The sequence below is a fragment of the Lethenteron reissneri genome, unplaced genomic scaffold, assembly GCF_015708825.2.
Source record: "Lethenteron reissneri isolate LAM-NWPU_2019-01 unplaced genomic scaffold, ASM1570882v1 scaffold_1330, whole genome shotgun sequence".
Classification (NCBI taxonomy): domain Eukaryota; kingdom Metazoa; phylum Chordata; class Hyperoartia; order Petromyzontiformes; family Petromyzontidae; genus Lethenteron; species Lethenteron reissneri.
Genome location: NW_026891037.1, coordinates 3,051 through 28,153, shown reverse-complemented (window position 1 = coordinate 28,153; position 25,103 = coordinate 3,051). Strand labels below are relative to the sequence as shown.

Genomic DNA, 25,103 nt, shown 5'->3' with positions numbered 1-25,103 from the left:
ACCAGCACCACCACCACCACCACCTCCCTCCTTCACCACCAGCACCACCAGCAACACCACCACGGGGAGTGTCGGCGAATCTCCAGGCGGGCTACATCAGTCCGGCCGTCATGTCCACGTAGTCCTAGCGCACACAGACAAGCAGACCCCCCATTGTGTGGCCTCAAACAGGCTGTCGGAGCAAGTGATGTTCGTGGGTAGAGGTGGAGAGAGATGGGGGAGAGGTGGGGGAGAGATGGGGGAAAGATGGGGGAGAGATGACAAAGACCCAAGATCCCCGTGTAGCCTGAACAGACTGTAGGGGCAAGTGCTGTTAGCGAGTAGCAGCACCTATGAAGGCTACCGGCGCTGTGGCACACGAGGGGGTGGGTGGCCAGCACCACGCCCGGCCGCCTTTGTCTCCCCGGCGGCGATGTTTAATACACATACCACGTCAGGTACTCGATTGAGGCTGAGTCGACCTAGTGGAGACCCGGGACCAGAACAGATCATCGCTATCACTGGTGTGAAGAAGATCAACGTTTAGTCCTTTTAAAATAAACATGTCATCATGGCCAAAGCCACCGCCGCCACCACCACCACCACCGCCACCACCACCACCGCCACCACTGCCGCCACCACCACCGCCACCACCGCCGCCACCGCCACCACCACCACCACTTCTCTTCCCTCTACGGCATCCTGCGAGCGTGGTGGCAAGCGGGAGGTCGCAGGTTCGACCCCTACGGCCTGACGACCCCCACGTCTCCATCTCTCTCTCTGCCCCGTGGCCCATGTCGCCCCCCCCCCCTCCCGGACGGGGCAGCGGTCACCTCGTCACGGCGGCCCCCGTTGGCCACGAGGATCCGCCCCAAGTCGTCCGCCAGCCGCGCGAACGTCGGTCTGTCGCTGGGGACGGTCGCCCAGCACTCGCTCATCGTCGCGTGTCTGCGCACGGCGACACGCGAGTCAAGTTCAACACGCGCCGTGCGTGTACACCGTGCGCACGGCGTACACGCAATGTGCACAGACATGCAGCTACTACATTACAATCATAGAGTAGTGTATAGTGTAGTGTATAGTGTAGTGGATAGAGTAAACTCACTACTGTATTTACAATTATAGAGTAGTGTATAGTGTAGTGTATAATGTAGTGGATAGAGTAAACCCGCTACTGTATTTACAAGTATAGTGTAGTGTATAGTGTAGTGTACAGAGTAAACCCACTACTGTATTTACAATTATAGTGTAGTGTATAGTGTAGTGTACAGAGTAACCCCACTACTGTATTTACAAGTATAGTGTAGTGTATAGTGTAGTGTATAGTGTAGTGTATAATGTAGTGTATAGAGTAAACCCACTACTGTATTTACAATTATAGTGTAGTGTATAGTGTAGTGTATAGTGTAGTGTATAGAGCAGGGGTCTTCAAACTTTTCAAACAGGGGGCCAGTTCACTGTCCCTCAGATCGTTGGAGGGCCGGACTATAGTTACAAAAAAAACTATGAACAAATTCCTATGCACACTGCATATATCTTATTTTGAAGTGAAGAAACAAAACGGGAACAAATACAATATTTAAAATGAAGAACAAGTACGTTAAATCAACAAACTTGCCAGTATTTCAATGGGAACTATGGGCCTGCTTTTGGCTAATGAGATGGTCAATGTCCGGTTCCATATTTGTCACTGCTAGTCGTAACAAGTGATGCAAGTGTGCAACCATTAGTCTAGATCTGGTTGGAGATTTCAAATGTTTCATTCTGGAAAAAGTCTGTTCACAGACATAAGTGCTGCCAAAGATGGTTGCCATTTGAGTGCATGGTTCCTGAGATGAGGATATGTCTCAGAGGGGAGAGATGCATATCAAGAGGAATTTAGCATATTTATGGGAAATGCAGGAATGTGATTAGTACTACATATGCAGCACGGACATATGTAGTACTAATAACATTCCTGCATTTCCCATAAATATGCTAAATTCCTCTTGATATGCAAATTCTTTTGTCAAGGCGCCCTTTCCCCCGCTTCCAACCCAGCTTATATATGCTCCAAGCTCGTGTGCTGTTTCATTCAGACGCTGTCTCCCCAACAGACCTGGTTTTCACCTGAGGACGGCTGCTTGCGTTGTGGCCGAAACGTCGTGAGAATTATTTTATTACTTCCCTTCTATGTGACTTTACCGAAAGAACCAAGAAGATGAATCCCTGCAGTCACGAAAGCTTTAAATCGAAAGATATCCTCTCCTGTAGTTGTTCCATTGATGCTTTGCAGTGCAGCAAGCTCTTCTGTGACTTCGAAATAGTCATTCGTCCCACGAATAAAAATTAGAAGTTGTGCAGAATCACGAACATCATTGCTTTCGTCGAGTGCCAAGGAAAAATAGGAAAGTTTTTTTGTGGAGTTTTGCAAATGCTGATGCAAATTGTCTCCCATTTCTTCAATCCTCCGTGTAATTGTAGGTCCTGAAAGACTCACTGTACTAAATAAATCGGCCTTCTCTGGACACATCTCTTTGTCAACAGAAAGAAGGCATTCTTTAACAAATTCTCCCTCCACGAATGGTCTGCCAGTGCACGCTATTAGCTTGGCAACTTGAAAACTTGCTCGCAGTGATGAAATATTTAGCTGCTTCTGCTTCACAAAAGTATTTTGCTGAGTTGCCAATGTATTTTTCAGTTTTAATATTTTATCTTTTCTCACTTCTCCGACCCAAACAAGCATATTTATCTTTATGTTGAGTTTCATAGTGTTCGACGTAAATTGTATTCTTTGAACACAGACACTATATTCTGGCATATCAGACACACAGCTCTTTCCTTGTACTGCATGAAAAGTAATCATAAGTCCACTGTTCTTTGAATATCCTACACTCGAGTCAATTTTTCTCTTTCTTGACATCATTGTTTCCTAGGGACGTCAAAATTGCTATTAGTAAAATACCAATATATATACAGCGCTACAAAACAATATACCAGCAATAACTTTGCCCACACAGAGACTTACAGACTGTACTGCCCATCAATGCAGTCTGATTGGGGGGAACTCCGCCCCCTCTCCCTCTTCCACCAATGACCGTCCTTCTCATGTATAAAAAAGTAACAGACAGGCAGCGGCGGCAAAAACACCCAGTGGGCCGGATAAATGTCCTCGGCGGGCCGCATATGGCCCGCGGGCCGTAGTTTGAGGACCCCTGGTATAGAGTAATAATAACAACAACATCAACGAACGACGCTCCTGTAGGTAACATGACGTCATCGTCGTAGTCGTCGTTGCGATCTCCGATTCCTACTCACAGCTCGTCGGAGCAGAGGGCAGGCCGCTCCATGCGGTAGCCGTCACCGAGCAGCTTGAAAAGCTTTTCCACGGGGACGCCCGGGTACGGAGAGCCCCCCAGGGTGAAGATCTCCCACAGCAGCACCCCGTAGGACCACCTTACACACATACGCACAAACACGCGCACACATGCAAATGCATGCACAACCACACACACACACACGCATACACATGCATGCTCACGCACGTACACAACAACAACAACCGCCATTCGCCACTAAGTGGTAGTGACATCACCACGGCGCTTGTGCCAGGCCATGTGCACCTTGAGGCCACGTGAATTGTCGAACGCCCGCTGGCAGGAGGTCACGGGGCAGACCCAGCAGGTGCCACGGGTCGACTGACTGAGATGACCGAGATGACTGGCTGATGCACCACCTGTGCCCCCGACTGCCAACTTGCTGTGCTTTAGACATCCGGCGCTCCGCTCGTTGTTGTGAGCGTCGCTCCTCCGCTCTCCGTTGTTGTTGGAGGGCGACTGCCTCCAACTGCCCAGTAGCGTCCTTCACGAGCCTCCTCCACTGAGGCCGATCTTGACACCGCTGGTACCAGTCATCAGCAAGTCCACTCAGCTGCACGTCCTCCTGTACCACATCACTCCATCTCATCTCTAGCCCGTGCCGCGCCCGTTTAGCCCCCTCAATTCGGCCGAACAAAAGCTGTTTAGGCAAGCGTAGATAAGGGAGGGAATGACTGTGGCCGAGAAGGCCTGAAGCTTCGTGCGGAGCCGGTCATAAGCACACTGCCCAGGTATGGGAAACTCTCCACTCTCTGCACAACTGCCCTATCACCAATTGGGAGTTGTGGGGGTGGAGTGTCCAATGGTACAAAATACCCAGGCAGGTGCTGATGGTAAGGCTCCACCTCTTAGTGGCACACTCCAGTTTCAGCAGAAGCATCTCTAACTTCTCCTTTGAATGAGCAGCAATTACCAAATCATCGGCATACGTAACATGGTTGAGCAATAGGGAGCCATCCCTTGACCAAACCCGGGCATCGAATAGCCTCCCATTGCATCTGTACCACATGGAAATTCCTCCGGTACAGCTACTGAATGTTTCACGAACTACGTGGTTGAAATAGATGTTACATAATGTGGGAGCCAGAGGACATCCCTGTCGCACCCTAAAGTAAACAGCGAATGTCTCCGACTCCCGGCCACGTAGTTTTACCCGGGCCCGCTCACCATCATGAAGGTCCTTAATGATCGCGAGCAGAGGGTCAGGTACTCCGAAAGCACGAAGAACCCAGAGCCAATGCCTACTGATAGTATCATAGACCTTGACCGGGTCAATAAAGCAGAGATGTAGGTCTTGTTGGAATTCCATCCACCTCTGCTGTAGCAGACAGACAGAAAATATGGCATCTGTGCAGGACCGGCCTTTCCTGAAACCACATTGGGGCTCCTCAAGCCTCTCCTCAGCGTGCCTAGCAAGGCGATGTTGAATAATCCTTGCCAGGACCTTTCCCGGCACACTGAGGAGTGAGATGCCCCTGTAGTTGTTACAGTCTGTGCGGTCCCCCTTCTTAAAGAGTGGGACCACCAGGGCATCCTTCCAATCCTGCGGAACCCATCCATTGGTCCAGACTGTCGTTATGATGTCATGTAGGGCAGTCTGTGCACAAACGCCACTCTCCCTCAGCATGTCGCTTGGGAGATGATTTTGCCCGGTGCCTTTCCTGGTCTGACTCTGGATCGCCTTCAGTACTTCCTCAACAGATGGCACCTCAGCCAGCAACTCACAGGGGGTGACTTCTTCCTCCAATATTTGAGGCACCGCAGCCTCAGCAGGGTTATCCCCACTTTGCCCCATGATGTTTTCCAGGCTGAGGAATTTCCTCTCCCCCAGGATCTCAAAAATTCTCAGAAAATCTGCAAACCTGTTCCTGGGGGGTCAGAGATTCCCCTAATGATGGTAATAGGTGTGGCACTGTAGGTGACTTTTTTGATGGAGTTAAATAGTGATTTGTGATCGTGGGCCACTGAAGAAGACTCCATCTCCTCAGCAACCCGTGACCACCACCCATTCTTGCAGCGCCTCACGGCTCTCCGAACCTCCGAGCGAAGGCTGCGGTAAGCCTCTTCATTCTCTGACGTGGAATGCTGTCGACGATTAGAGTGGGCCTGTCGCTTTTCTCAACCATCCTGAACTTCTCCTCTGTCAGCAGTGTGTCTGCTGACGTCACGCTCCCCCACCCCCCCAAACCCTCCGCGTAGGCCGTGTGTTAACCCAAGTCTCAGGCGAAGCCGGGTAGTAAAGCGAGTATTTGTATAATTGGCTAAGATGTGATTATTGCTGTGTTTTGTGATACTATTATTCTTCTCATTTCTTTCTTATTTTTTTTATTTTCTCTCTATTTTTACTTACGACTGACCTTCATATATGACCAAATACCCATCCCAACGGCGTTAAAAACACAAAAAGAACCAATAAAAAAAAACTTCTCGCAGTGATCTCGCAGTGATCTTTGTATCTCAAAAACCCCCTGGCTGGAGGTGAGTGAGGGGACCAAAACAATGTACGCGGTTTTTTCCAGATCGTGGGGGGCCCGCGCCCTTAACCCCCGAGATGTGGAAGGGTCGACCGTATACAGCGGTAGCAGGCAGTGTCAGGGTCTGGATGGAACCCACGACCTCCTGCGTACCAGCCGAGGTAGTCAACGTGTCACAACCACTCACACAGGCAGTGTCAGGGTCTGGATGGAACCCACGACCTCCTGCGTACCAGCCGAGGTAGTCAACGTGTCACAGCCACTCACACAGGCAGTGTCAGGGTCTAGATGGAACCCACGACCTCCTGCGTACCAGCCGAGGTAGTCAACGTGTCACAGCCACTCACACAGGCAGTGTCAGGGTCTGGATGGAACCCACGACCTCCTGCGTACCAGCCGAGGTAGTCAACGTGTCACAGCCACTCACACGTCGCTCCGCTGTGTGTAGACGCGGTGCAGCAACGCCTCCGGTGCCATCCACTTCACCGGCAGGCGTCCCTGGAGGGGCGACAGGTGACGAGGGGAGGTCAAACGACGCACAGCCTGACCCTTGACCCTTGACCCACCACCCACCACCCTTTTATCCACCACCACCCTCTCCCCTACCTCCCTCTCTTTTCTTTTTTACGATCAGAGGAAACAAGAAGATGCTCGGTGTAGTCGGCACTTTGCTTCGTTCATCATTTCGTAATTTTTTTCAATGTTTTGCTTATTGTGCCCCCCCTCTTCTTTTTTTCAAATGAAAGATTTCATGAAAGATTCTCTCTCTTCTCTCTCCCCCCCCCCCTTCCCCGGGCATGACCACCGCCACCACCACCACCTCCTCCACCGCCACCACCGCCACCACCTCCACCACCGCCACCACCACCACCTCCACCACCGCCTCCACCGCCGCCACCGCCGCCACCACCGCCACCACCGCCACTCACGGCAGCAGTCTTGTGCTGGTAGTAGTAGTCACGTTCGCCGCCCACGTCGCGGGTGAGGCCCAGATCAGCGATTTTCACCGAATAGCCGCCACCAACTCCGCCGTCAACGACGAGGACGTTCCTGGCCGCCAGGTCCCGGTGAACGCACTGTGACACCGACACACACGGTGCGTGGGTAGGTGTGTGTGGGTAGGAGATGTGTGTGGGTAGGGGTGTGTGGGTAGGAGATGTGTGTGTAGGGGTGTGTGGGTAGGGGTGTGTGGGTAGGTGTGTGTGGGTAGGGGTGTGTGGGTAGGGGTGTGTGGGTAGGGGTGTGTGGGTGCCGGATGGGCAACTCTGTCATGGACAGTGCTGTGGGGGGAGGGCCAATGCCGATTGGCCTCTCCCGTCATGGCGTCTGCGACCACCACAGTGGCTAAACGGGGGCTCTGGACGGGTGCAATGGGTTGGTAACCCCTCCACCTTCAATTAATTACCACTAAACCACAAATTAAATATGTAACTAATAAGTTTGTGGCGCAGGCCATGGGGGGGGGGGACAGGTGTCTATGACGTCTCCTGGCCAAACCCCAATTGTCAGAACCAGGAGATTGAATCTTCACCCTTGGGGCTTCTCCAGAAACAACGAAAAACCACTTCGTGTGGCGAGGTGGAATGTTCGAACACTCACTGCGGAGGAGAGGCTAACACTCCTTTGTCGGGAGCTGGACCGGTACCGCCTGGATCGTTGTGGCATTCAGGAGGTCCGGTGGACCGGTCCTGGCTCCTGCCACCATAAGGGGTGGACAGTCCTTTACTCGGGGCAGGAGACTGCCAAACAACAGGGTCTGGCTCTTCTTCTGAACAAAAAAATGAAGGGGGCGTGGGAGCATGGCGGTGAGGTGTGGGAAGTTGTAAGCCCCAGGCTACTGTGGGCTCGCCTTCCCATCAACCGGAGACGAGGAGTGGTGGTCGTGGTTACTTATGCCCCCACCGAACACGAACATCCGTGGAGGGATGCAGGCAAAGCCGATGAGTCAAATGCCTTCTATGACCTCCTGTCACAGGTGCTGGCTAGATTGGCCACTCGGGATAGAGTCATCTTGTTGGGTGACTTCAATGCCTGAGTTGGTCATGATGCTGGCAGCTGATCTGGAGTGATTAGAAGGCATGGGCCAGATCAGCTCAATAACAACGGTAGGAGGCTGCTAGATTTTGTGCAGCCCATGGGCTTGTAATTACCAACACGCTCTTCCGGCATTGGCGCATCCACACAACATCATGAATGCATGACGGGTCCAAGCAAAAACATCTGCTGGTCTACATAGTGACGGACCAGCGGATGCGAGCCCATGTCCTTGACACCAGGACCTACCGTGGAGCTGATATGCCCTCTGACCATCGACTAGTCATCTGTAAGATGCGCCTGCCATTCTTCCACTCCGGTGGTGGGTGTACACCCAGGACCCCCCTTCCAACCTAAAGTGGCCTGGTCTCAGCTGATGAAAGTTGCAAGTGAGAATTTCATCATTGCTTGCAGATGGGGTTGGCATCGTCCCAACTCCTCCTGATGTCGAGGGTTAATGGGCGAGGTTTAGGACTGTGGCTCATGCAGCTGCAATGGGTGCTTTGGATACGCGGTCCAGACCTCTCCAGAGACCCTGGCTGACAGAGGAGGTATTCAGGATAGTTGAGAAAAAGCGACATGCCCACTCTAATCGTCGACAGCATCCCACGTCAGAGAATGAGGAGGCTTACCGCAGCCTTCGCTCGGAGGTTCGGAGAGCCGTGAGGCGCTGCAAGGATGGGTGATGGTTATGGGTTGCTGAGGAGACGGAGTCTGCCTGAGTGGCTCACGATCACAAATCACTATTTAACTCCATCAAAAAAGTTATCTGCAGCGCCACACCTATTTCCATCATTAGGGGAAAAAACGTTGATCCAATCTCCGACCCCCAGGAACAGGTTTGCAGATTTGCTGAGCATTTCTGTGAGGTCCTGGGGGAGGGGAAATCCCTCAGCCAGGAAAACATCATGGCGCAAAGTGGGGATAACCCTGCCGAGGCTGCGGTGCCTCAAATATTGGAGGAAGAGGTCACCCCCTGTGAGTGGCTGGCTGAGGTGCCATCTGTAGAGGAAGTACTGAAGGCGATCCGGAGTCTGAGACCAGGACAGGCACCGGGCAGAGATAATCTCCCAAGCGAAATGCTGAGGGAGGGTGGCGTTTGTGCACAGACTGCCCTACATGATATCATAAAAAAAAGTCTTGACCACTGGACGGGTTCCGGAGGATTGGAAGGATGCCCTGGTGGTCTCCCTCTTTAAGAAGGGGGACGACACAGACTGTAACAACTACAGGGGCATCTCACTCCTGTGTGCCGGGAAAGGTCCAGGCAAGGATTATTCAACATCGCCTTGCTAGACACACTGAGGAGAGGCTTGCGAGCCCCAATTCGGTTTCAGGAAAGGGCGGTCCTGCACAGATGCCATATTTTCTGTCTGTCTGGTACAGCAGAGGTGTAGGGAATTCCAACAAGACCTACATCTCTGCTTTATTGACCTGGTCAAGGCCTATGATACCATCAGGAGGCCTGGGCTCTGGGTTGTTCGTGCTTTCGGAGTCCCTGATCCACTGCTCACGATCATTAAGGACCTTCATGATGGTGAGTGGGCCCGGGTAAAACTACGTGGCCGGGAGTCGGAGACATTCGCTGTTTATTTTGGGGTGCGACAGGGATGTCCTCTGGCTCCCACATTATGTAACATCTATTTCGACCACGTAGTTCGTGAAACCTTCAGTAGCTGTACCGGAGGAATTTACATGTGGTACAGATACAATGGGAGGCTGATTGATGCCCAGGTGCGGTCAAGGGATGGCTCCCTATTGCTCAACCATGTTATGTATGCCGATGATCTGGTAATAGCTGCTCACTCAGAAGAGGAGTTGGAGGCACTGCTGCTGGAACTGGAGCGTGCCACTAAGATGTGGGGACTTATCATCAGCCCCACCAAAACTAAGCACCTGCCTGGGTATTTTGTACCATCGGACACTCCACCCCCACAACTCCCAACTGGTCTTGGGGCAGTTGTGCAGAGAGTGGAGAGTTCCCATACCTGGGCAGTGTGCTCATGACCGGCTCCGGTTTGACAGCAGAGGTCTCACTCCGAATCAGTCGAGCGGCAATATCTTTTCATCGGTTGCATACCGCTGTGTGGAAGCTACCTGGTCTGTCGCTCCGCACGAAACTTCAGGTCCTCTCGGCCACAGCCATTCCCTCCTTTCTCTACGCTTGCGAAACATGGACCCCCCTAATGGAGCATCTTCACCGGTTAGAAATATTTAGGCTGGCCTGCCTACGATCCATCCTGGGTTTAACCAGGCTGGATTGTGTGAGGAGCTCATATATCCTTGAAAGATCTGGACGAAGTCCCATCGGTGAGCTCCTCCGGTAGGCAAGGCTGTGTTGGCTGGGCCATGTCGCCCGCATGCCCAGCCACCGCATGCCTAAACAGCTTTTGTTCGGCCTGGATTGAGGGGGCTAAACGGGCGCAACACTGGGCTAAAGAAGAGATGGAGTGATGTGGTACAGGAGGACGTGGAGCTGAGTAGACTTGCCGATGACTGGTACCAGCGGTGTCAAGATCGGCCTCTGTTGAGGAGGCTCGTGAAGGACGCTACTGGGCAGTTGGATGCAGTCGCCCTCCAACAACAACGAAGGGCAGAGGAGCGACGCTCACAACAACTGAGCGGAGCACCGGGTGGCTAAAGCGCAGCCAATTGGTACAGTAGGGGGCACAGGTGGTGCATCAGCCAGTCATCTCGGTCATCTCAGTCAGTCAACCCGTGGCACCTGGGTCTGCCCCGTGACCTCCTCGACATTTCACGTGGCCTCAAGGTGCACATGGCCTGGCACAAGCGTCGTGGTGACGTCACCGCCACTTAGTGGCGAATGGCGGTTGTTGTTGTTGTTCTAGATTTGAAGCTTTCGTGACTGCAAGGATTCATACTCTAAGTTTATTCAGTAAAGTCACGTAGGTAGAAAATGAAATTTAAATTAATAAAAATAAAATAATAAAAATCACGACGTTTTGGAGGCAACACAAGTCTCCGTCGTCTGGTGGGACCGTCACAGCCAGACTTGCTGTATCAAGTGAGGCAGGGATTCCAAGATGCAAGTTCTTAACTTGTATTTAAGATTTTTATTATTTTTTATTAATTTTAATTAAATTTTTTACCTACATGACTTTACTGAGAAAACGAAGAGTATGTTGTTGTTGTTGAGTGGGTAGATGTGCGTGCGTGTGGGCGGGTGTCGTCGCTGCACCTTCTTAGAGGTGAGGTACTCCATGCCGCGTGCCACCTGGCAGGCGAAGGCCACCAGCTGCAGCATGGAGAGCGTTTCGCCCTTCACCTCGTCGCCACCACCACCGCCACCACCGCCACCACCGCCACCACCGCCACCACCACCGCCGCCGCCACCGCCACCACCGCCACCACCGCCGGCTCCGTAGCCGCCACGCGCCGTGCACTCTGCGCCGGGCGTGCGGTGTGCACGCAGGAAGTCGCGCAGATTCCCCTTGGCCGCAAACTCAACGATCACGAGCAGGGGGCCTGGGAGAGTTGGGGGGGGGGAAGGGGCACAGTGAGATGTTAACTACCTCGCCTGGTCTACAGGAGGTCGCGAGTTCAATTCCAACTCTGACGATGCCTGCTGCTGCTGCTGTTGTATATGTGGAGTCTGCGTGTCTCTTTATCATCATCACGATGGCTATGCGATGTTAACTACCTCGCCTGGTATACAGGAGGTCGCGAGTTCAATTCCAACTCTGACGATGCCTGCTGCTGCTGCTGTATATTTGGAGTCTGTGTGTCTCTTTATCATCATCACGGTGGCTATGAGATGTTAACTACCTTGCCTGGTACACAGGAGGTCGTGCGTTCGATCCAGATGGATTTTTATTTCCTCCGTGTCCTACGGTTTTTCCCCTTTTCACATTTGGAATCGACGTCGCTACTAATGTCCACCAGAAATCGTCCGTGATGGCCAGGTGGCTTCCGGAACAAGAGCAACGCAGCTCGAGGGGGGGGGGGGGGGGTCTTGCCTGACGACATACAAACTAGTGAGCAGCGGCGGGCAAGTCGCTCTCAACAGCAAACGTCACTGGGGCTGCCGCTGTCAAGCAAAGCGGCTTGAGCTGCCGTGAGTGGTGGCGGCGGCGGCCAGGGGTCGCTGCTGAAGAGGAGCCCACACAGGCAGCGGAGCGGAGGCCTCGCCTGCTGCTCGAATTGTCTACAAGTTCGTGTTGGTTTCATTGGCTTCGAAATAGAGAGGGGGGACGGGGGAGGTGCAATGATCACAATCCCGAGTCACCAAGAAGACGACCCAACTCTCGGCTTTGCCAAAATCACTCGCGAAGCCAAATTAGTCCACAAGGTGAAGAGTTCATCGCCATCACGAGGGAGGGGGGCTGCTCACCCCCCCACTCACCACCCCCCCCACTCACCACCCACACTCACCACCCCCCCACGCTCACCACCCACACTCACCACCCCCCCCACACTCACCACCCACACTCACCACCCCCCCACACTCACCACCCACACTCACCACCCCCCCCCCCCCACACTCACCACCCACACTCACCACCCCCCCGCTCACCACCCCCCCACGCTCACCACCCACACTCGCCACCCACGCTCACCACCCCCCCCCACACTCACCACCCACGCTCACCACCCCCCCACTCACCACCCCCCCGCTCACCACCCCCCCACTCACCACCCACCCCCGCTCCTCACCCCTCCCCCACACTCACCACCCCCCCACACTCACCACCCCCCCCCCACCCGCCCTCACCACCCCCCACACTCACCCACCCCCCCCCACATCACCACCCCCCACACTCACCACCCCTCCCACGCTCACCACCCATCACTCACCACCCCCCCCACGCTCACCACCTCCCCCAACTCACCACCCCCCCACACTCACCACCCACCCCCCCACACTCACCACCCCCCCCCCACGCTCACCACCCCCCCACACTCACCACCCACGCTCACCACCCACGCTCACCACCCCCCCGCACTCACCACCCACACTCCAACCACGCTCCCCACCCCCCCACACTCACCACCCCCCCACACTCACCACCCACGCTCACCACCCCCCACACTCACCACCCACACTCACCACCCCCCACACTCACCACCCACCACTCACCACCCACACTCACCACCCACGCTCACCACCCCCCCGCTCACCCCCCCCCACACTCAACACCCCCCCCGCTCACCACCCCCCCACACTCACCCCCCCCCCCACGCTCACCGCCCCGTGTGCATGCGCCCAGCAGGTTCACCAGGTGGCTGTGCCGTCCGATCTTCTTGAGGGTCTCCAGCTCCGCGTGGAGGTCGTGGGTCTCCGCTTCCGTGGCGTGCGCTGGGCTCGCACGCCGCACGTCCGAACACAAATTAAAAACAAACTCTTCTAGCGGTAAAGTCACCACGTAGAATGCAAATAATAAAATAATAAAACATAATAAAATAATAAAACATAATTTAGTAATACAAATAGGTCTGTCTTTCCGACAGACCTGTTCTTCACCTGAGGACGGCTGCTTGCGTTGTGGCCGAAACGTCGTGAGAATTGTATTTCATTGTTTTATTTTTATTCTTTCATTATTTCCCTTCTACGTGACTTTACCGAAAGAACCAAGAAGATGAATCCCTGCAGTCACGAAAGCTTTACATCGAAATGTAAACTTGTAGCGATCGCCCCACAAACTCCTAGTTCTAGAACCCCGCGGGCGTCACCCTTCAGCATCTTGACGGCGACGCGGACGCTGCGGTGAGGCCGTGACGGCTCCATGCCCAGCGCCTCGGCCAGCAGCACGTGGCCAAAACAACCCTCACCCAGCTGCTCACCCAGAGTCAGCCTGCACACACAGACACACACACAGACACAGATACACACACACACAGACACAGATACACAGAAACACACACAGACACACACAGATACACAGACACACACAGACACACAGACACGCGCACAGACACAGAGACACGCGCACAGACAGATACACACAGACACAGAGACACGCGTGCAGACACAGAGACACGCACAGACACGCACAGACACAGAGACACACACAGACACACAGAGACACACAGACAGAGACACGCGCGCAGACACAGACAGACACAGAGACATAAAGACACAAGCACAGACATAGAGACACACAGACACAGAGACACACGCACACAGAGACATGCACAGACACAGAGACAGACACAGAGACAGACACACACACAGACACACGCACAGACACACAAAACAAAGAACCCCCCTGTAGCCTTAACAGACTGTAGGGGCAAGTGCTGTTAGCGAGCACCTATGAAGGCCGGAACGGTACACAAGGGGGTGGGTGGCCAGCACCACGCCCGACCGCCTTTGTCTCCCCTGTGGCGATGTTTACACACCGCACCAGGTACTCATTTAAGGCTGAGTAGACCTAGGGGAGGCCCAGGACCGGTTCAGATAATCGTCACTGGTGTTGGCCGTGAGCGGGAATCGAACTCTGGTCGCCGGGTTCGTAGCGCAGCGTAGCGCTAACCACTACGCCATCACTCCACACACAGACACACACACTTATACACAGACATATACACAGACACACACACAAATAAACAGACCCACAGACATACACAGACATATACACAGACACACACATATACACAGACACAAACATATACACAGACACACAGACATATACACACAATAACGACGACAACAACGATGATAACAACAACAATGATGACGACAACAACAACGATGATGACGACAACAACAACGATGATGACGACAACAACAACGACGAACCGTTCCCGAGGGAACTCCCAGCGGTCGCACGGCCCCGTCACCCCCGACAGCTCCACGCCGCTCAGCGCAGACAGCACCTGGGGCGGCACCACAACCACCACCACCATCATCACCACCACCGCCACCACCACCTCCACCATCACCACCACCACCGCTACCACCGCCACCTCCACCACCACCATCACCACCGCTACCACCACCACTACCACCGCCACCACCGCTACCACCAACACCACCTTCACCACCTCCACCACCACCTCCGCCACCACCTCCACCACCACCACCATCTCCACCACCACCACCTCAACTGCACCTGCATCTCCCCCTCTCCGCTGGTCGACCCTCTCCTCCTCCGCGTGAGGCCGGTGACAGCACCGATGGTGATCAGCAGCAGGAGGGCGGCGGCACAAGAACCGCCGCCCACTCTCACGGGAGCAGCCAGGGCGGTGTCCACTGTCACAGGGAGACAGGCGAGGTAGTCAACATCTCATAGCCACGTGATGAGAGAGAGAGAGAGAGACACGCAGACTCCAAATATACAGCAGCAGCAGGCATCGTCAGGGTCGGGATCGAACCCACGACCTCCTGCAGACCAGGCGAGGTAGTTAACATCTCATAGCCACCGTGATGATGATGAGAGAGAGAGACGCAAACTCCAAATATACAGCAGCAGCAGGCATCGTCAGAGTTGGAATTGAACTCGCGACCTCCTGTAGACCAGGCGAGGCAGTCAACATCTCAGCCACCGTGATGATGATGAGAGAGAGAGAGACGCAAACTCCAAATATACAGCAGCAGCAGGCATTGTCAGGATCGGGATCGAACCCACGACCTCCTGCAAAGCAGGCGAGGCAGTCGACATCTTACCAGCCGGCGTCTCTTGCGGCACGACGAGGAGCCATGCGGAGCGGTGAGCGAATCCCGCGGCGTTGCCCGCCAGGCAGGTGTAGCGGCCCGAGTCGTCCGTGCTGACGTTGCGCAGGTACAGCACGTCCGTCTCCACGTCCGTCACCTCCACGCCCACCGTCTTGAGGCGACACGGCGGGCGGCGCGGAGAGAGCGAGCGAATCAGCATCTTGTTTGTATACCCACGACGCAGGCTGCTGTGCGGGGTAGGGGTGATTTGGGTTGGAGCGTCGCATGTAAGCGTTGTGTCGTCGAACTCGCCACCACCCGACATGGCCAACGAGTAAGATTCAGTGTCACGTGAACAAGTTTCAACGTTATTTATTTATTTATTAGGTACCAGCAGTAAGTACCCGGCGAAGCGGTGGCTTCTGAGTCCTGTTGTTTAGAGGGTGACGTCAGCCTCCGCTGAGTTTGGGTGGGTGGGTGAGTGAGTGGGTGAGAAGATGGGTGAGTGAGTGGTTGGGTGAGTGGGTGGGTGGGTGAGTGAGTGGGTGGGTGAGTGGATGGGTGAGTGAGTGGTTGGGTGGGTGGGTGAGTAAGTGGGTGGGTGACTGGGTGGGTGAGTGAGTGGTTGGGTGAGTGGGTGGGTGGGTGGGTGAGTAAGTGGGTGGGTGACTGGGTGGGTGAGTGAGTGGTTGGGTGAGTGGGTGGGTGGGTGGGTGAATGAGTGGGTGAGTGGGTGGGTGAATGAGTGGGTGGGTGAATGAGTGGGTGGATGAATGAGTGGGTGGGTGAATGAGTGGGTGGGTGAATGAGTGGGTGGGTGAATGAGTGGGTGGGTGAATGAGTGGGTGGGTGAGTGAGTGGGTGGGTGAGTGAGTGGGTGGGTGAGTGGGTGGGTGAGTGAGTGGGTGGGTGAGTGGGTGGGTGAGTGGGTGGGTGAGTGAGTGGGTGGGTGGGTGAGTGGGTGGGTGAGTGAGTGGGTGGGTGAGTGAGTGGGTGAGTAGGTGAGTAGGTAAGTGGGTGAGTGAGTGAGTGGGTGGGTGAGTGAGTGAGTGTGTGAGTGGGTGAGTGAGTGAGTGAGTTAGTGGGTGAGTGGGTGAGTGGGTGGGTGGGTGAGTGGGTGAGTTGGTGGGTGAGTGGGTGGGTGCCCCCGTGCCTCGCCCGCTCACCGTGAGGACGTGCACGTAGGGTGAGCCATTGGGTGCTTCGAGGCTGCCATTCACCTCCACGTGCTTGAGCCACTGCACGTGGTGGTGCAGCTGCTGCTGACTGCTGCCGCCAGCGCTCTGCAGGACGACGCAGCGGAGCTCCACGTCGCTCCCCTCCGCCGCCGTCACGTTCGCCGGGAGGCCGTCCTGCAGCGACGGCCGCTGGGGCTGGCCACGCTCTGCACGCCGGGAGGGGCGGGAGGGGGGAGGGGGGAGAGGCAAAAAAATTACGAAATGATGAACGAAGCAAAGTGCCGACTACACCGAGCATCTTCTTGTTTCCACTGATCGTAGAAAAAAAAGAGAAAAAAAGGGGAGGGGGGGAGATGATAGGGAGAGGGGAGATGGAGGGGTGAGAGGGAGGGGGAGAGGGAGGGGGGAGAGTGGAGGGGGGGAGAGTGGAGGGGGGGTCACCACCGATGACGACGAGCTGGTACGAGTGCTGGATGGAGCCGTGCTGGTTGCTGACCACACAGCTGTAGTTGCCCGCGTCAGAGGGCACCACGCTGTCCAGCACGAGCGTCCAGTCCTTGATCCTCAGCTTCAACAGCACAACAACAACAACAACATTACACACACACACATCGCCATTGTCTTACACACTGCTTGGTCCACACCAAAGTGTCGGACCAGACAATGTCACTCCCAGGACCATGTCTAGCAGCTCGTGGCTGCTTCCTGGACGGCGTGACAAATATAACAAGAGGCCGTCCACCCTTTCACCCGGCCATCAAACAGTTTGTACTATGAGACATCTCCTTTGCCAGTGGCAAAATAAAGTAATAGGTTTTTACCCTTTCAACTGGTACAAAAACTGACACCTTTATACAAGGCATCATGTTTGCAATAATACACAACACAAGCAGTCAAAATGCAAACAAAAAGGAACAACTCTGATGATGATAATGATATGCACTGTCCTTGAAGTTGATTGGTCCACACCCGAAACAGCTTTTCTTAGAGCCCAGTCTCACCCTGGTGTTGGACCAGACGCCAAAAGTTTGTGTCAAGATGTGAAACACATAATTCTAGATTTGAAGCTTTCAAGACTGCAAGGATTCATATTCTTAGTTTTTTTCGGTAAAGTCACGTAGGTAAAAAAAATTAAATTAATAAAAGTAAAATAATAAAATAAAAATCACGACGTTTGGGAAGCTTGTGTTGCCTCCGAAACGTGATTTTTATTTAATTTTTATTTTACTTTTATTAATATAAATGTTTTACCTACACAGTGACTTTACCGAAAAAACCTAAGAATATGAATGTGAAGCCCAACCCGCTCACCTGACCCCGCTCACCCAGCCCTGCTCACCCGGCCCCACTCACCCAGCCCCGCTCACCCGGCCCCGCTTACCCGGCCCCGCTCACCCTGCCCCGCTCACCCAGCCCCGCTCACCCGGCCCCGCTCACCCGGCCCCACTCACCCGGCCCCGCTCACCCGGCCCCGCTCACCCGGCCCCGCTCACCCAACCCCGCTCACTCAGCCCGCTCACCCAGCCCCGCTCACCCGGCCCCGCTCACCCGGAAGGCCCCGAGGCGCCGCTCCTCCCCGCCGTGGAGGCGCCCTCCGTCGTGGTGCCAGGCCACGGAGGGCGTGGGCACTCCGGTGGCGAGGCAGCGCAGCTTGACGCTGCTGCCGCTGGGCACCACCCACAGCGGCCTGGACAGCGAGCCGGACATGCGGCTCCAGCGAGGGGGGCCACCAGACCCCGTGGTCGTGCGCACTTGGGGGGCGGGGGGAGAGATACGTCACTCGCCACTCACTCACCACTCACTCGCTCATCACTCGCTCATCACTCACTCACCACTTACTCACCACTCACTCACTACTCACTCACCACTCACACCACCACTCGCCACTCGCACCGCCACTCGCCACTCACACCGCCACTCACCACTCAACACTCACCACTCACTCATCACTCACTCACCACTCAACACTCACCACTAAACACTCACCACTCACACCGCCACTCACTCACCACTCACACCGCCACTCGCCACTCACACCGCCACTCACCACTGACCACTCACCACTCACTCACCACTCACACCGCCACTCACCACTCACACTGCCACTCACCACTCACCACTCACCACTCACACCGCCACTCACCACTCACCACTCACACTGCCACTCACCACTCACCACTGACCACTCACCACTCACTCACCACTCACACCGCCACTCACCACTCACCACTCACCCCGCCACTCACTCACCACTCACCACTCACACCGCCACTCACTCACCACTCACCACTCACCACTCACACCGCCACTCACCACTCACTCACCACTCACTCACCACTCACTCAACACTCACCACTCACACCGCCACTCACCACTCACACCGCCACTCACCACTCACACCGCCACTCACCACTCACCACTCACACCGCCACTCGCCACTCACCACTCACTCACCACTCACACCGCCACTCGCCACTCACTCACCACTCACACCGTCACTCACCACTTACACCGCCACTCACCACTCACTCACCACTCACACCGCCACTCACACCGCCACTCACTCACCACTCACACCGCCACTCGCCACTCACTCACCACTCACACCGCCACTCACCACTCACACCGCTACTCGCCACTCACTCATCACTCACACCGTCACTCACCACTCACACCGCCACTCACCACTCACACCGCCACTCACACACATGAACACACACACGTACACACACACGTACACTCACACACACACACGTACACACACGTGAACACACACGTACACTCACTCACACGTGAACACACACACACACACGTGAACACACGTACACTCACACACGTACACACACACGTACACACACACGTACACACACACGTACACTCACACATGCGCACACGCACACACACGTACACACAAAATCATACGTACACTCACGTGAACACACACACGTAAACACGTACATTCACACACGTACACACGCACACTCACGTACACTCACGCACGTACACTCACACACACGTGCACACACACGTACACGCACACACACACGTGAACACACATGAACACACACGTACACTCACACACACGTGCACACACACACGTATACACACACACGTGAACACACACGTGAACACACACGTGAACACACACGTACACTCACACACACGTGCACACACACGTATACACACACACGTGAACACACACACGTGAACACACACGTGAACACACGTACAGTCACACACACGTGAACACACACACACGTACACACACGTGAACACCCTCATACGTGAACACACACGTACACACACGTGAACACACGTGAACACACACACTTGAACACACACACGTGAACACACACTTGAACACACGTGAACACACACACTCACGTACACTCACACACCCATACACACACACACGTGAACACACACACTTGAACACACACACGTACACACTCACACGTGAACACACAACAACAACAACCGCCATTCGCCATTAAGTGGCGGTGACGTCACCACGACGCTTGTGCCAGGCCAAGTGCACCTTGAGGCCACGTGAAGTGTCGAACGCCCGCTGGCAGGAGGTCACGGGGCAGACCCAGGTGCCACGGGTCGACTGACCGAGATGACCGAGATGACTGGCTGATGCACCACCTGTGCCTCCTACTGTACCAACTTGCTGTGCTTTAGCCACCCGGCGCTCCGCTCGTTGTTGTGAGCGTCGCTCCTCCGCCCTCCGTTGTTGTTGGAGGGCAACTGCCTCCAACTGCCCAGTAGCGTCCTTCACGAGCCTCCTCCACTGAGGCCGATCTTGACACCGCTGGTACCAGTCATTGGCAAGTCCACTCAGCTCCATGTCCTCCTGTACCACATCACTCCATCTCTTCTCTAGCCCGTGCCGCGCCCGTTTAGCCCCCTCGATCCGGCCGAACAAAAGCTGTTTAGGCATGCGGTGGCTGGGCATGCGGGCTACATGACCCAGCCAACGCAGCCTTGCCTGCCGGAGGAGCTCACTGATGGGACTTTGCCCAGATCTTTCAAGGACTTGTGAGCTCCTCACACAATCCAGCCTGGTTAAACCCATGATGGATCGTAGGCAGGCCAGCCTAAATGTTTCCAACTGGCGAAGATGCTCCATTAGGGGGGTCCACGTTTCGCAAGCGTAGAGAAAGGAGGGAATGACCGTGGCCGAGAAGACCTGAAGCTTCGTGCGGAGTGACAGACCAGGTAGCTTCCACACAGCGTTACGCAACCGATGAAAAGATATTGCCGCTCGACTGATTCGGAGTGAGACCTCTGCTGATAAACTGGAGCCGGTCATAAGCACACTGCCCAGGTATGGGAAACTCTCCACTCTCTCCACAACTGCCCCATCACCGATTGGGAGTTGTGGGGGTGGAGTGTCCGATGGTACAAAATACCCAGGCAGGTGCTTAGTTTTGGTGGGGCTGATGGTAAGGCCCCACCTCTTAGTGGCACGCTCCAGTCTCAGCAGCAGCGTCTCCAACTCCTCTTCTGAATGAGCAGCTATTACCAAATCATCGGCATACATAACGTGGTTGACCAATAGGGAGCCATCCCTTGATCGCACCCGGGCGTCGATCAGCCTCCCATTATATCTGTACCAAATGGAAATTCCCCCGGTACAGCTATTGCAGGCTTCACGAACTACGCAGTCTAAATAGATGTTAAATAATGTGGGAGCCAGAGTACATCCCTGTTGCACCCCAAGGTGTACAGGGAAAGGCTCCGACTCCCGGCCACGTAGTTTTACCCGGGCCCGCTCACCATCATGAAGGTCCTTAATGATCGTGAGCAGAGGGTCAGGGACTTCGAAAGCACGAAGAACAACCCAGAGCCCAGTCCTACTGATGGTATCATAGGCCTTGACCAGGTCAATAAAGCAGAGATCTAGGTCTTTTTGGAATTCCCTACATCTCTGCTGTAGCAGACGGACAGAAAAATATGGCATCTGTACAGGACCGCCCTTTCCTGAAACCGCATTGGGGCTCCGTAAGCCTCTCCTCAGCATGCCTAGCAAAGCAATGTGAACACACACACACACACTTGAACACACACACTTGAACACACACACACTTGAACACACACACGTACACACACGTGAACACACACACTCACGTACACACACTCACACACACGTGAACACACATGTACACACACACGTGAACACACACACACGTACACACGCGTGAACACACACACACGTGAACACACACACACACACACGTGAACACACACACACGTACACTCACACGTACACACTCACACGTGAACACACACGTACACACACGTGAACACACACACTTGAACACACACTCACGTACACACACACGTGAACACACACACACACGTACACACACGTGAACACACACATTTGAATACACACACTCACGTACACACTCGTGAACACACGCGTACACACGTACCGTACACACGTGAACACTCACATGTACACACGCTCACATACACTCACACACACGTACAAACACTGACGTACACTCACACACGTACACACACACGTACACACACACGTGAACACACACACATGTACACACACACACATGAACACATAAACACGTACACACACTCACACGTAAACACACACACATGTACACACACTCACACACATGTGAACACACACGTGAACACACACACGTACACACACGTGAACACACGCACATGTACACACACTCACACGTGAACACACACACGTGAACACACACACGTACACGCACGTGAACACACACCCACACGTGAACAAACACGTACACACACTCACGTACACACACACACGTACACACACGTGAACACTCACGTGAACACACACGTACACGCACGTGAACACACACACACGTGAACACACATGTACACACACGTACACACACGTGAACACACACGTACACACATGTGAACACAACGTACACACACACACGTGAACATACACACGTACACACACTCACGTACACTCACACGTGAACACACACACACACACGTACACACACGTGAACACACACGTGTACACACACTCACGTGAACACACACACGTGAGCACACACACACACGTGAACACACACACTCACGTACACACACGTACACACACGTACACACGTGCACACACACTAGTTCCCCAGTTCACGAGTGCTTCTCCACATGGTCAAGACATGATCCTTCAAGCATCACTCACAGTGACCACCTAAAACACTAAAGCTGAAACACAATCAACGACTTCAAATACCTTCAAACCATTTCCAAGTATTCGCTCATAGCCGCACCCAAGTCTATTGTACTTGGAGTCTGCGTCTCTCTCTCATCACCACGGTGGCTATGAGATGTTAACTACCTTGCCTGGTCTACAGGAGGTTGTGGGTTCGATCCCGACCCTGACGATGCCTGCTGCTGTATATTTGGAGTCTGCGTCTCTCTCTCATCATCATCACGGTGGCTATGAGATGTTAACTACCACGCCTGGTCTACAGGAGGTTGTGAGTTCGATCCCGACCCTGACGATGCCTGCTGCTGTATATTTGGAGTCTGCGTCTCTCTCATCATCATCATCACGGTGGCTATGAGATGTCGACTACCTCGCCTGGTCTACAGGAGGTCGTGGGTTCGATCCCGACCCTGACGACGCCTGCTGCTGCTGTATATACAGAAGTTGGCGGCGTCTCTCTCTCCTCTCTCTTTTTTTTTACGATCAGTGGAAACAAGAAGATGCTCGGTGTATTCGGCACTTTGTTTCGTTCATCATTTCGTAAATTATTATTTTTAATTTTTTTATTTTTTTTAAACGGGGCTTTATGTTGCCCTCGCTCGCTCGCTCTCTCGCTCACCTCGCTCGCTCGCTCGCTCTCTCGCTCACTCTCTCGCTCGCTCGCTCGCTCGCTCTCTCTCTCGCTCATTCTCTCGCTCCTTTTCTCGCGCTCACTCTCTCGTTATGTACGCCGCCCCCCTCGCAGTCCGACGGCCTCCGACGGGTAGCTCATAACAGCATGCAGAGCTCCCCGTCATCTGCCACGGAGCACACGGCCTCCTCCATCGCCCACTGCTCCTTGAAGGCCGGCACGGCGTGGGTCAGCCGCGCATGGCGGAACTCCAGCCACACCCTGGCTCCGACCAGAGCGCGGAAGATGCCCAGGCTGCTGGCCGGACGTTTCCCCTCCAGGGCCACCTTCCTCGCCCTGTATATGGCGAGCTTGGCGTAGCCGACGAGCACGTTGACCAGCCCCTGAGATGTTGGGGTCCGTCGCCCTTTCGGTATCCAAAGAATGAGGACCGTCGGGGAGAAGTGGAGGCTGAACTTTAGGAGGATGTTTCTCAGGACCTTGAACAGCGAGTCCAGGCTCTTGCACTCCACGTATTGGTGCGCCACCGTCTCCACTTTTCCGCAGAACCGGCACTCCGGGGGCGTGTCGGTGAAGCGCGCCAGGGAGGCGTTGGTGGTGACGGTGCCGTGGGCGATGCTCCAGCTGAGGTCGCCGATGCGGTTGTACGTCGGGCTGGAGTAGAGTTGCCTCCAGCGAGGCCTCTCCGGAGAGATGCAGGGCAGGGCTTTCCTCCAGGCATGGTCCTTATGGCTCCTCAGGGTGTCCTGTTGGTGAAACCGGACCATGTAGGAGTAGAGCACCTTCCTCTTGACATTTGCGAAGGCCACCTCTGGTAGGTCCTCCAGCCGGCACAGGTTGTGATCCGCCTTCGCTTGTCGGCATTGGCGACGCAGTGGCACGACGGAGAGCTCCGGTGGAGGGGGACCGAGAGGGGCTTCGTGATCCCCAACGCCGATGGGGGGCGTTCTCCCCGCTGCCGCTGAGAAGGCCCCCTTGGCTTCGGCCAGGATCCGGGCAGCCACCCGGAGCGATTGCAGCCCTGTCTTTGCGGCCATGTCTGCTGGTCCGAGCCACCGGCCCCGTGTTCCAGGCTCCACCAGATCTCCCATCCTGGTGAGCCGCGCGTTGGTGAGGCGCCTCTCCATGCCGGGGGTGGCGGTGGTGGACGGCAGCTTTGTCTGCGGGTTCCTGAGGATCGGTTCGAAGACCAGATCCTCGGCCGATTGCGGCTGGTTCAGCCTCCTGACGGCGAGGGAGCTCCACGTCTGCAGGACGCTCCTGTAGAAAGGTGGCAGCTGTCCCAGTGGGAGGCCCTGCAGGTCCATATAGAATAGTTGTTTGGAGCACTGCAGACCCCCCAGCTGTTTAAGTAGGAAGGAGGCCGTGACGCTCCAGGCTGGTGCAGGGGTGGTGGCGTGCAGGAACTTTGTGCGGCCTGCAGTCGGAAGGTGGCCAGCTGACTCCGCACGCACACCAGCCCGTGACCGCCCTCGTCCAGTGGCAGGGCCAGGACCCCAGCCGCGACCCGGTGGTCCTCTGCCCGACCAGAAGAAGTCGAGGACTCGCTTCTGAAGCGCGTTAACGCGGCTCATGGGGGGGTGCAGGGAGAAGAGTCGGTGCCACAGCAT

General features: G+C 54.9%; 1 protein-coding gene across 1 annotated transcript; it reads right to left on the bottom strand.

Annotated features, from left to right (window-relative positions):
- Positions 1-91: 91 nt before the first annotated feature.
- Positions 92-25,103, bottom strand: LOC133362016 (fibroblast growth factor receptor 3-like). The gene is made up of 15 exons (XM_061580983.1): positions 24,253-25,103; positions 18,185-18,347; positions 17,081-17,204; positions 16,625-16,842; positions 15,433-15,630; positions 14,604-14,680; positions 13,535-13,656; positions 13,050-13,160; positions 11,243-11,329; positions 11,043-11,143; positions 6,739-6,885; positions 6,237-6,307; positions 3,277-3,414; positions 813-927; positions 92-124 (listed from the first exon to the last, which is right to left on the bottom strand). Exons 1-15 carry the CDS (start codon positions 25,101-25,103, stop codon positions 92-94), a joined length of 2,556 nt encoding a protein of 851 aa, XP_061436967.1.

What these genes read in the sequence shown, in the direction of transcription:
- LOC133362016 (XM_061580983.1), bottom strand. Translation starts at nt 25,103, where the DNA reads ATGCTGTGGCACCGACTCTTCTCCCTGCACCCCCCCATGAGCCGCGTT. An exon ending in GGGCGCATGCACACGGGGCG is followed by an intron (nt 11,330 to 13,049) that starts GTGAGCGTGGGG and finishes CAACTCTCCCAG; the next exon opens with GCCCCCTGCTCGTGATCGTT. An exon ending in GCCCTCTGCTCCGACGAGCT is followed by an intron (nt 928 to 3,276) that starts GTGAGTAGGAAT and finishes CGCCGTGCGCAG; the next exon opens with ACACGCGACGATGAGCGAGT.